The sequence below is a fragment of the Rana temporaria genome, chromosome 11 (genome assembly GCF_905171775.1).
Source record: "Rana temporaria chromosome 11, aRanTem1.1, whole genome shotgun sequence".
NCBI lineage: Eukaryota > Metazoa > Chordata > Amphibia > Anura > Ranidae > Rana > Rana temporaria.
The window spans coordinates 11326612-11340137 of record NC_053499.1 but is presented as its reverse complement, the minus strand read 5'-3'; the positions used below and the strand labels follow the sequence as shown (position 1 = coordinate 11340137).

At 47.0% G+C, this 13526-nt stretch overlaps 1 protein-coding gene across 1 annotated transcript in view; it reads right to left on the bottom strand.

The window, feature by feature from the left end:
* Window positions 1–2696: 2696 nt before the first annotated feature.
* Window positions 2697–13526, bottom strand: part of SLC22A18 (solute carrier family 22 member 18) — a 71106-nt gene continuing 60276 nt past the window's right edge. The window contains exons 8-10 of the mRNA XM_040328032.1: window positions 12481–12582; window positions 8547–8667; window positions 2697–3272 (exon numbers count right to left, since the gene is read on the bottom strand). Coding sequence (XP_040183966.1) covers window positions 3085–3272; window positions 8547–8667; window positions 12481–12582 — 411 coding nt within the window. The 3' untranslated portion in view covers window positions 2697–3084. The remainder of the gene's footprint in view (window positions 3273–8546; window positions 8668–12480; window positions 12583–13526) is intronic.

Below are 13526 nucleotides of genomic sequence, written 5' to 3'. Positions count from 1 at the left end.
CTCCTGCCATGGCAGAGCCAACAACACCTATAAAGGAGACGGCAGATTCATAGCTGCAGTTGTTCTTGACTCTGAGCACTTTCCCGAGACAAGCAATGTCAAGAAGAATGTTGGGGGGGTGGTCGTCTCAGCCTCTGCATTCCTTTTGCAAGCTGCAGCTATGAATCAGCCGTCTCCTTCCTAGCTGTTGTCAGATCAGCTGCAGCAGGAAGGGAGGTGGACAGGTCAGACCTTGTAACCAGGGCCGATCCTAGGCAGGGTGCATTGCACCCAGGCGCCTGCAGAGGTGGGGGCGCCGAACATCTAACAGACTCTCTTACAGAAGCCCTCTCTGTGTCCATCAGAGAGGCCCCCCCTCCAGGTCCCAATAAAGTGCTCTGCTTCTCTTCCTGCATTTTGTTTATTGTTAAGAGATCACGTAAGGATCCCAGAGTAATGAAGACTTTGTAGGGGAGCATCTCTGTGGTTGAGTCATAGCCATAGAAACATTTGTAATGGGGAGGAGTTAGTAAAATGATGACGCCCATGTGGGGGCGCCAGAAATATTTCTGCACCTAGGCACCTGTGACCCTAGGATCGGCCCTGCTCGTAACTAGGGTTTGGAAAGCACTTAGAATCATGGAATAAATTAGTACATGTACGTTGCCCCATAGGGGACAGAACTGTACAATAAAAATTATAATTATGGATCTCCAAGGGGGAGACCTTTGAACCCCCAAAACGCTTTGGTTGTACTGTGTTGTCTTTCTATGTACAAATATCAAATAGTAAAACATTTTTAGACTCTCAAATGATTTGTTTTCTAGTCTCATTGAATATATACTGTACATATAAATCAATGTGTATGGCGTATAAATCGTCTTAACCCTCCTCTTATGTTAGCTTTCTGTTACTATCCATGATGTTAACGGGTCGGTTTTGAGCCGTGTCTTAAATCAGCCATAAAATACCCTCTGAACAATTATTTATCATCCAATTTGTTTCTTACCTCTTGGTTACCTTGTTAGGCTTCTTTATCCTTGAAAAGATTGGTTTTAATATTTTTGGTGTGACCCCTTAGACCAGTGGTTCTCAACCTTTTAGTGCCGTGACCCCTTAATAAAATTTCCCAAGTTGTGGGGACCCCCAACAGTAAAATTATTTTCGTAGCGTGGCTTGTCAGCACCCAAGGCAAGACAAGTAATTTGCGCCCCTAACCCATGGAAATTTAGCGCTCCCTGAGTCCCCTCCAATCATACAGTATTAAAACCTCATATGGTACATTTTAGGATATACCACTCTTTCTCTTTGTTCTCCTCTTTTTCCCTTTTATCTCTCGCTATCCTAATTTCTTGTCCCCCCCCATCGCTCTCAATAGCCATCTTTCTTGTTTTTTCTCTTATTCTTTCTCACCCTTTTTCTTTCTTCCACCCCCTCCTTTCCGCTCCCTTCCATGTATTCTCTATTTTAATTCCTTCTCTTACTCCTAGGTTGAGGGGGGAATGGGATGAGTGGCAATGCTGGGGGGAGTTCTAATCAGCCAACTTAGCTGCTCTTGATTAAGGTCATCTGCTGATCTGAGAACTGTAGTGGGGACTTTTAATGGCAACTATAATCACAGGTAGTGTTACCCAGTGTGTCTCTGACTTTGTGGTGTCTCGTAGCAGTGACACCTATGCTGAAATCAGGAGATGGGGTCTCCTCCAGCCCCTCACACCTCACAATCCTTACCAATCAGCGGACCTCCAGTCTCTGCCCCCAGCCATACTGTGAACTGAATGGGTGGCTGCGAAGAGGCTGAGTGGGCGGCCGTGTTCTCCAGGAACAGCCCAGCTGGGTGACCACCGGCTCCAGAGACAGCCCTGCTGAGCAGCCGCAAGAAGGCTGGGAGAGTGGTGTGGGCTTCAGGAACAGCCCAGGATCTGGTGACCCCTGGCAAATCATCATTTGACCCCCGAGGGGGTCCCGACCCCCAGGTTGAGAACCACTGCCTTAGACCTTTCTTTTGATAGCATACCTCTCATTTTCAAATTTAAAAAATGAAAAAATAAACCTCAATAGAATATTTTAAATTGGTCCTATGTTTCTTTACTTTATTTAGAGAAGCAGACAAGCAGGCAAAGAGATAGGCCCCTCCCTAACTACAGCTCACAGGGTTGAGAGGTGATTGGCTGTCAGTGCTACTAAGCAGAGAGAGTGTTTATGATTTCAGTTTTGGCAATTATTAGTGTCCTATAATCCTATATTATAACTGGGTCAGAATTTACCCCAACACCATAAACGTCTTAATTTTCACCACAGTATTTTATAATTTAGTGAACAAGATTCTTTTTCTATTACATTGTTTAAATAGAGGTTCCTGACAAAGTAAAAAAATCTTGATGCAATAAACAAATTTATGTGATACTTATAGACATTCAAAACCTGAAAACGGGTCGGTTCTGACCCTAGCACAAGAGGAGGGTTAAAGCCGTCTCTAGCCAAACTATTCAAGCCAGATACTTGAATTTTGAACAGTCGCTGATAGATTGACAGCGCTGTAAAAGACAGGCATGATGATTTTTTCCTTAGTCAGCGGTTTGCGAATAGGGAACTGGAAAAGGGGGCGGAGACATGATAACAGCAGGGGTGTGTTTGAGACCTGCAGCGCTAATGACAGTCGGAAAGTACAGCGGAATCTGTTCTTTTCCAGAACTAAAAGAACTACTTTAAAGCACTTTCATGAAACTCATGGTAACTGTTTTACTGCAGAATTAAATACATAATAATAATAATAATAATAATATAATAATTCTAAATTAAGGGAAATTAAGGCGCCCACAATTGGGCTTTAATCACAGTTGTATCACTGCTCCCCCCTCCAATTCAATAACAATGGTGGCACTTTTTAGCAGCTTGCCCCGTCGATTCTTTTTTTACATTATGGAGAATCCATTAGGGGTGCAAAAGTCTGGTAAGGATATCCAATCAATGGAGTCCAGGGAGACTTCGGAGGCCAGTGTGTGATAGAACACACCCGCATGTGTACAGAACAGAAACGCCAGTCTTGAGTGGAGCCGACCCTAAAAAAACAGAGTCCCAAAACGTTCACAGAGGTTTCCTATATTATGTTGTTTTTTCCACTTTACGACTGTTTCGGTTGTTGACAAGGTACATTAATAATAACAGACTAACTACAACGTTAAAGAGGCCAAACGCCGGGACTCCATAATGCTTGTACAGATATCCTCCAATGGTGGGGCCGATGGTGCGCGTGAGAGGCTGGATGGAGGCGCAGATCCCCAGCATGGCACCTAGAATACAGAAACAATGTCAGTAGCATGTAATACTTTATTTTTTACTAGCTGAATACCCGGCGTTGCCCGGTCTTCCTATCTTAACCTTTTGGGGAGGAAAATCATAGTAATATAAATATACCCATCTTTTATATAAGGGTGTAGGTAAGGGTTAATTTAACTGTCATATATTTTTATTTGGCATATAAGTAATATGTGTAGCAGGTATTATTGAAATATCTCCAGGCGTACAGAAGTTATGTGGGAACATACATTTCCCATTGATTTGCATGGGACTTTAAACAAAAACCCCGACCCTCACAAATGGGGGTAGTTAAGGGATAAATTAACTATCCTATAGTTTAAGTGGACATATAAGTAACATGTGACCAAGTGTTATCGAAATATCTACAGCCGTTTGGAAGTTATGAAGTAACATGTATTTCCCATAGAGTTGAATGGGACTTTAAAGGAAAACCCCGACCATGGCAAATGGGGGTGGGTAAGGGTTAAAGCACCTATCCTATGTTTGTTGCTGACATATAAGTAACATGTGTGCCAAGTTTCATGTTAATATCTTTAGCCGTTTGGACGTGATGCTGGAACATACATACATACATACACACATACACACACGTTGAGTTTTATATATATAGATTACAAATGGAGTGCATGGATATGTTGCTGCTGGAGTGAATAGGTCATAAGTCCATCCAAATTTATTCTTTGGCTTTGGTTTAGTGGTTTTCAAATTGTGGTTTAGGGGCCAGACGTGGCCCTTTGCTTGCCTTTATCTGGCCCTTGGTGATGAGGCACAATTTCTCCCACTGGTACCAATGATGAGGCACCATTCCTTCCACTGGTACCAATGATGGGGCACCATTTCCCCCACTGATACCAATGATGGGGCACAGGGGCGGACTGACAACTCATGGGGCCCCCGGGCAATAGAAGATTATGGGGCCCCCAGGCTTACAGATGGCCACCATGCCAGGAGGCAGTGCAGAGGTGGAGCAGCTAAAATCTCAGGATTTTCACATCAAAAGCATGTCGGTTTCAGACATATCAGGGACAGATGTAAAAAAACACAGATTTTTACATACTGTCCCTGGTTTTACTGAGCCAGGCAACCCTGATGGGGCCCCCTAGTGGCATGGGGCCCTCGGGCAGTGCCCGAATGGTCAGTCCGCCTCTGATGGGGCACCATTTCTCCCACTGGTACCAATGATGGAGCACCATTTCTTACACTGGTACCAATGATGGAGCACCATTTCTTACACTGGTACCAATGATGGAGCACCATTTCTTACACTGATACCAATGATAGGGCACCATTCCCCCCATTGACACCATCAATGGGGCACCATTCCTCCCACTGACACCAATGATGGAGCACCATTTCTCCCACTGATACCAATGATGGAGCACCATTCCTCCCACTGGTACCAAGGATGGGTCACCAATCCTCCTACTGGTACCAATGATGAGACACCATTCCTCCCACTGGTACCAATGATGGGGCACCATTTCTTACACTGGTACCAATGATGGGGCACCATCCCCCCACTGACACCATCAATGGGGCACCATTCCTCCCACTGACACCAATGGTGGAGCACCATTCCTCCCATTAACACCATTGATGAGGCTCTATTCCTGCAACTAACATCAGTGATGGGGCATTATTATTTTCACTGACACCATTGATGAGGCACTATCTCTCTGACACCAATGGTGAGGCACTATTCCTACCTCCAAAAATCAATGGCAGGACATCATTTTCTGTCCACCGACCGCTGCTTTGAATAACATTTTATTTTTTCAGCTTATAACCCTATTGGTGAGATTTTGCCTCACTTCCTGTCCCCGTAACACGCAGTTGTTATGAACAGAACAGCAAGGTGCAAAAAAACAAGTGCCGTCCTATGGAGTAGGTCACATGCTCCATACTGGGAACTATGGGTTATTTCTAGGGCTGTCCCGATACCACTTTTTTAGGACCGAGTACAAGTACCGATACTTTTTATCAAGTACTCGTCGATACCGAAAACCGATATTTTTTTTTAAATCTCATGTGACAGCGGCACATGTGTCAGTCGTTTTTTTTTTTTTTACAATTTTTTTTATTTATTTATTTTTACAATTTTTTATTTTTTTATTTTTACAATGCTTTTTTTTTTTATGGGGGGCGGGGAGAAATGTTCAGTGTCAGTGTGTTTTTTCATTTAATTTTTTATTTTTTACAATTCATTTTTTTATCATTTATTGCAATTCCTTTTTTTTTTATCAGCCCTGTTGGGGGGGTCTTTGGTGAGATATCAGGGGTCTTAACAGACCTCTGACATCTCCCCTCTGAGACAGGGAAAGGGACTAGGGACACAAATTCCCCAGTCCCTTTCTCTACAGCCTCAGCTGCGCTGAAAATGAAAGGAGAGAAGCCAGCGGCTTCTCTTCATTCATAAACTGAAACATCGTAATCACAGGAGGTTACAATGTTTCAGTTATGTGAATGTACAGAGTCAGTGATCACTGACTGTACATTCGGAAAAGGTAGGAGCCGGTAGGAGCCTGACAGATCGAGGGGGGACACGGCGGCAGCAAGGAGGGGGGCATGACGGCGGCAGCAAGGAGGGGGGACACGTCGGCAGGACGGAGGGGGACATGACGGCAGCATGGGGGGACACTGCAGCAGGACGGAGGGGGGCATGACGGCGGCGGCAGCACGGAGGGGGGACAGGACGGCAGCACAGAGGGGGGACACGGCAGCAGCACGGAGGGGGGACAGGACGGCAGCACAGAGGGGTAGGGTTGCCACCTCATCCCTTTAAAACAGAACACATATGAATTACACAGGTTCTGTGGCTAATTAAGGTGGTAATTAGACTCATTTGGTGCCTTACCTGCATTAAATTAGCCTCAGAACCTGTGTAATTCATATGTGTTCTCTTTTAAAGGGATGAGGTGGCAACCCTACAGAGGGGGGACACGGCGGCAGCACAGAGGGGGGACACGGCAGCAGGACGGAGGGGGGCATGACGGCGGGAGCAAGGAGGGGGACAGCAGCAGAATGGAGGGGGAATGGAGGAGGATACAAGGACAGTCAGCGGTGATCGGTGCTTGTAACTCCCCCACCGCACTGATCACCCTGACTGTCCAGGTATCGGGTGAAGCATCGGAGTATTTGCCCCGAGTACAAGTACTCAGGCAAATACTCGGTATGGGTCCCAATACCGATACTAGTATCGGTATCGGGACAACCCTAGTTATTTCCTTTGGCTACCGGCAGTGAGCAGACAGACAAAGGGCTGAAGGAAAGGTACGCCATGCTTGAGTTTCTAAATAACCTGGCAGAGCACCGGGTGGCTTTAGGTTACCTTTTCATTGGCCATTAAAAGCCACAGCATGTCCTCTACAGAATTCAATGCTTCTTATACAATACTTCTATATAATGTTCTTTTCATTGCTTTGAGGTGCTCAGGTCATTGGATCCGATTTCCCAGCCAGCAGTATGGGAAGACGAAGAATGTGAACCACCTACCCGGAGTAATATAAAACTGAAGTGGAATGTCTCAATAGATGTTCTAAGGCTCGCTTGGCCTGCTGTCAGGTAATTAAGCCCACGGAGTAATTGGATCCTTTTATATCAGACGGCAGGTGAACGCAATCAGCGAGCAACTAATCTTATTAGGTATGATCCTAATTGTATAGTTACATTAGTGCAGCTTGGCACAGTGTAAGTACACAGATCTCATACCTGATGGGCCGCTGGTAGAAGCCGACAATCACTATAGTGGTGGGTACTACTACCGCTCTACCTGTCAAACCCACCCATTGAGATCAATAGGACCACACCGCAACTGTCAGCCCAACGCTTGGCTTATGCCCCGTACACACGATCAGACTTTTTCCCATCGGATTTTCCTGTGTAGCCCCATCTGAGTTTTTTCATCGGAAATTTCTGATGAATTCCATCGGACTTTAGATACAGAACACATGCTCTATATTTTTCCGATGGAATTCCATCGAAATTCCGATGTAATTTGGCCGGGCAAAAGCCTGATCGTGTGTACGCGGCATAAGAGTTGCAGCACGGTCCAATGTATAATTGTCATTTGGCAATTAGCAAAAAAAAAAAATAGGTGTACCTCTAACAGTTACCGTATTTATCGGCGTATAACGCGCACTTTTTTCCCCTTAAAATCAGGGGAAAATCGTGGGTGCGCGTTATACGCCGATCCCCGCTTTCTGAGCGCCGCCGCCGACATATACCGAGTGCAGTACACCCGGGTACACTCGGCTGGGCTCGGCTCCACGAGAGGAGCCGAGCCGAGCATGGCCAAGCACAGCCGAGTGTACCCGAGTGTACTGCACTCGGTATATGTCGGCTTTCTGAGGGCCGCCGCCGACGTATACCGACCGCAGTACACTCGGGTACACTCAGCTGGGCTCGGCCACGCTCGGCTCTGCGAGAGGAGCCGAGAGTGGCCGAGCCCAGCCGAGTGTACCCAAGTGTACTGCACTCGGTATATGTCGGCGGCAGCGCTCAGAAACAGAGCGGGAGAAGCGGGAAGAAGCGGGGAGGACACCACGAATGCCGCACCGGACCGGACAAGGCCGCCGATGGACGCCGGGCAACTGTAAGTAACTGTATCTGTAAATTGTCAGTATTTCTTTTTTTTTCCTAGGATTCTCCTCTAGGTTTGGGGTGCGCGCTATACGCCGGTGCGCGCTATAGGGTGATAAATACGGTACTTTGGGTTCCCTTCCATATCTACTCTAGAGAGGATTTTGTTGTTTTTCTTGGCCCTTGAGGACAAGGTCAGATTTTAGGGGGGGGGTGTTGGATGTAGCACCCTCCTCTAGTTAGGCTGCTGGGCTAAATGTATTGTTTTAACCACGTCGCGCAAATCGCCGTACGTCAGTACTTTGACGCTAAATACCGTTGTTATGGCAGCAGCTAGCTGCCCTAACCTCAGTATTTTCAGAAACGGTGAGTGGTTCTCTTTATGATAAAAGTGGTCTCTGCCGCAGATTCGCCACAAGATCACTTTTATCCCGCCACGCACTGGCCGCCTCTAACGGTAGCAGCGGAGAAAATCGCGTCCTTTCCCCTCGGCTCCATTAAACGTCGGCCAGCCGCTGCTGTGACATAAAACCAGCCTATCTGTGCGAGCGTCACAGAGAGGTCCCAGTCGTTTTCAGTATAACGATCATTCCGTCTCCTTAGAAGAAATTGATGGCAATCCTAAATCTGCAGATCGGGGACAACCTTTCAGGTGGCGGGGTACATACCGGTCTCAGAAGGGGGGACGGCTTTGGTTAGGATGCTGTCAGTGATGATTCCCGAGACACAGAGGAAGAAAATCATTGGAAGGGCGATAATGCAGAAATGGAGGACGCTCGTCATCACCACCTGCATAAAGAAAAGGACAAATATAAAAAAAGGACAAATTACTGCAGCTCTATATTCAGTATTTCATCTTTAATGACTTCAATATCTGGCACTTTTACCCCCTTCCTGCCCAGGCCAATTTTCAGCTTTCAGCGCTGTCGCACTTCAAAATGACAATTGCGCGGTCATGCAACACTGTACACATATCATTTTTTTATATTTTTTTTGAGACAGAGCTTTCTTAATCACTGCTGTTTTTTCTTTTTGCTAAACAAATGAAAAAAAGACTAAAAATCTTGGAAAAATAAGTTTCATAGTTTCCGTTACAATATTTTGTAAATAAGTCATTTTCCTCTTTCACCGACGGGCACTGATAGGTGGCACTAATATGTAGCACTGATGGGCACTGATAGGTGGCACTAATATGTAGCACTGATGGCAGAGCTGATGAGGCTGCACTAATATGTGGCACTGATGAGGCTGCACTAATATCTAGCACTGACGAGGAGGCACTAATATGTGGCACTGATAGGCGGCACTGATGAGGCTGCACTAATATGTAGCACTGATGGGCACTAAAAGGCGGCACTGATGAGGCTGCACTAATATCTAACACTGATGGGCACTGGTGAAGAGGCACTGATATGCAGCACTGATAGGCACTGAGGAGGCTGCACTAATATGTAGCACTGATGGGCACTAAAAGGTGGCACTGATGAGGCTGCACTAATATCTAACACTGATGGGCACTGGTGAGGAGGCACTGATATGCAGCACTGATAGGCACTGAGGAGGCTGCACTAATATGTAGCACTGATGGGCACTGATGAGGCTGTACCAATATGTAGCACTGATGGGCACTAATATGTAGCACTGACGGGCAGCACTGATGAGGCCGCACCAATATGTAGCACTGATGGGCACTGATAGGCGGCACTGATGAGGCTGCACTAATATCTGGCACGGATGAGGAGGCACTAATATGTAGCACTGATGGACACTGATAGGCGGCACTAATATGTAGCACTGATGGACACAGATAGGCGGCACTGATGAGGCAGCACTAATATGTAGCACTGATGAGGCTGCACTAATATGTAGCACTAATGGGCACTGGTGAGGAGTCACTGATATGCAGCACTGATGGGCACTGATAGGCGGCACTGATAAGGAGGCACTGATATGCAGCACTGATGGGCACTGATAGACAGCACTGACAGGCATCATTGATGTGCACTGAAAAGCAGCATAGATGGGCACCTTTGGCACCACTGGTGGTCATCACTAATAGACTGCACTGATAATCAATGTACTGATTATCAGTGCATATCCCCCATTAGGAAAGCTACTTATCAGTTTTCCTCAACTCATGCTCTTTCAGCGTGAGGAGAGGAATGCTAATACCCGGCACTTCCTATTTACACTGTGATCAGCTGTGATTGGACACAGCTGATCACATGGTAAAGGGCCACGTCATAGGCTTTTTTCCATGATCAGAGATGCGGTGTAATCGCAGCGCTGTGTCCCCCCGGGGGGGTGCTCACGAGTGGCATGTTTTGAAGGACGTCATATGACCTCCAGTGAGAACAATGCATGTTCGCCCTGGGCTCTAGATGGCCTAGTCCTGACACTGATTCCATGAGTCAGCCCGCTTTTTTTTTGCACCCCTAAGAATTTTGTGCCTGGGGCAACCGCCCCCGTGGCCCTGCCCACGCTATACCACCGGCGGGGAGGGAGGAACCAGGGAAGACAAAAATACAAAATCAGATTAAACTTCAGCTTTTCATTTCTTCTAATCAACAAAAGGCACTTAAAAGGATGCTCCTAAAATAACAACGTTTGCTCACTAAAACAACATGGCAGCTCCGTCTTGTGTTTGCAAAGGGATTGCTTCTCCTTACCCAATATTTGTAAGTACAATTATTCTTGGCCAGAAATGAAGAATTTGTTACTACACGTTGTAGTTGTTGCAGGTTTATAATGCGCTGTGTACACAGCCTTATTAGTACAAGACACTTACTGAGACAAAAGCATGGGAGAATGGCAAAAAGAAAAACTTTATTTGTTCAGTCTGCAGCACAAACCACGGATCTCTTTAGGGCGGGCGGCTTGTTATCGCAGTTCCGCTATTTGAACGCCAAAAGCTTTTTTTGACATCAATGGGATTCCTTCTTCTGGTTTTGCAGCAACAATACAGGATGTTGTTTCGGGGCGCCTTTGTAGACGTGCCGCAGAAGAGTGCTATTTATTGCGACTGTTATTGTGGTATTATTAGTAACCTTTAGAATCTGTACAAATAAACAAGCCCTGTCTTCACGGCAGGCGGCGATGAGCTAATTGGCACGCTAATGCATTTTTTTTAGCTCTGCGCCGAAGTTGCATTTGGGTACCCATAGACCATGGGTGGTCAACCTACGGCCCTCTAGCTGTTTGCGTAACTAAAAGTCCCATGAGGCATTGCAAGCCACCGACAATTACAAGCATGACTCCCAAAGGCAGAGGCATGATGGGAATTGTAGTTCTGCAACAGCTGTAGGGCCACAGATTGAGCACCCATGCCACAGACAGGAACATGGCCATTCCTTTTCTGGCCGTTAGACCCAAGGCTGCCATTGGAAATCTTGAAGACTCATGCAGGCTGCATGATTGGTACTCCAAACTATGACCCTCCAAGTGTTCAGGAACTACAATTCCCATCATGCCTAGTCATGTCTGTGAATGTCAGTGCCTTTTGGGAAGTGTAGTTCTGCAGCAGCTGGAGGGTCATAGTTTGGAGATCCCTGGTCAATGGCCTTCGGCTGTAATAATATAATAGTTTTGAAAGGATTGTTAGCGCTACAACAGCTTGTATAGACCTTATAAAAGATCCTCCTCCCGGCCAATTGGGAAGCGGGTCTGATACCCGTCACCCAATTGGCTGAAAGGACAGGTGATCCTATTGGATGCCTAGGAGAACAAGCAAGGGTCCTCACAGAAGACAGGAGCCTGCCTGCCGTCCATAGAAGCCCACTGCCGGAGCCTGCAACCCGCCAAAGTCTGCCGCTGCCTGCCGGAGCCCACATCCCTCTGAAGCCCGCAACCCGCTGCTGCCTGACGGAGCACGCAACTGTCTGAAGCCCACAACCCTCTGAGGCCCGCAAACCCACCGCTGCCTGCCAAAGCCCGCAGCCCTCTGAAGCCCCCAACCCGCTGCTGCCTGCCAGAGCCCGCAACCCTCTGAAGCCTGCAACCCGCTGCTGCCTGTCAGAGCCCGCAACGCCTTCCGAAGCCAACAACCTGCCACTGCCTGCCGGAGCTCACAACCCTCTGAAGCACCCAACCCGCCGCTGCCTGCCGGAGCACGCAACCCTCTGAGGCCCGCAAACCCCCGCTGCCTGCCGGAGCATGCAACTGTCTAAAGCCCACAACCCTCTGAGGCCCGCAAACCCGCCGCTGCCTGCCGAAGCCCGCAGCCCTCTGAAGCCCCCAACCCGCTGCTGCCTGCCAGAGCCCGCAACCCTCTGAAGCCTGCAACCCGCTGCTGCCTGCCAGAGCCCGCAACCCTCTGAAGCCTGCAACCCGCTGCTGCCTGCCAGAGCCCGCAACCCTCTGAAGCCTGCAACCCGCTGCTGCCTGTCAGAGCCCGCAATGCCTTCCGAAGCCAGCAACCCGCCGCTGCCTGCCGGAGCCCGCAACCTGCCAGCTGGGGCTTGCTGGAGTAAGGGGGGATAGGCGGGGTGCTGAGATGCCGCCGACCAACGGGGGGGTTGTTTGCCGCCCCCTCTCCCCCCCACCAAAAAAAACAACGCCCGCAACTCTTATAGATCTGTAAAAGACAAAGTAACACATTCTTACCAGACCCAGTCCGACCCCCATAGAAACCGCCATGCTTAGGATCAGTAGAGTGTCATCAGAAAACCAGCTTGTTAACCGTCCAACCATAAATCCCTGGACAACCTACAAAATAAAAGTACATTTACATTATGGATATAGGGGGAAACACAAAAGATAATTTTTTATTTTCTGAACAGTAAATTATTCGTAAACCAGAGTGATTTTCTTAATGCCCAACTTAACTTTCAGATCAAATCAGCTAAAAACATTGAGGCTGGGTTCACACCAGTGCGAATTGGATGCGGCTTTCCCCGTCGCATGTCAGGAGATTGTGACCGTCTCTCTATGGAACTGGTTCACACATCTCCGGAGCAGCTTCGGTGCGAATTGCACAATTGTGCGTTTTCCGATCCGTTTTAGGTCTGAATTCAGCTGAAAATCGGACCTGAAACGGAGAATGGAGACGTACCGACCCCTGTTGTGAGCCGCTCAGTTCCTCTGTGTGAACCCAGCCTCAAGGTGCATCAAAACCAAAGTTGTACAAAGTCTTAAAGGTAATATCCTTTAGAAAAGCAGCCACTGCCTGAGCAGAAAAGCCTGTTTCCTGCCAGAATGCTGTAGAAATGGACCTTTGCTCTTTGTGTGGAAGCAGTGGTCTCCCTGAAGAGGTCCGATTTTGCAAGTAGGAAAGAGTTTCTCTATAGTGTTACTATAACTCAAAGCGGCCTTACATTTTGTTTTTTTATGTGATAAATGTGACAATAAATGAAGGAGGTGCACTTCACACAAAATGTATTATTATTTTTCGTTGAATCGAGATTAGTATTTTCATTATATTTTGTATTCTGCCGCGTTCGTATTTTTAAAATGATTTTATTCGTTCCTTCGTTTTTACGTCGGTTTAACTTTTGTTGTTTTGCTATTCGTATTTACATTATATTTTCCATCATGCCGCGTTCGTATTTTCGTAAGAAATATATTTTCGTTGCTTTATGATCATTCGTATTTTCGTGTCTAATTTCCTTTGATTGTAAAAACGTACTTTTGTAGATTTTATTGCATTCGTA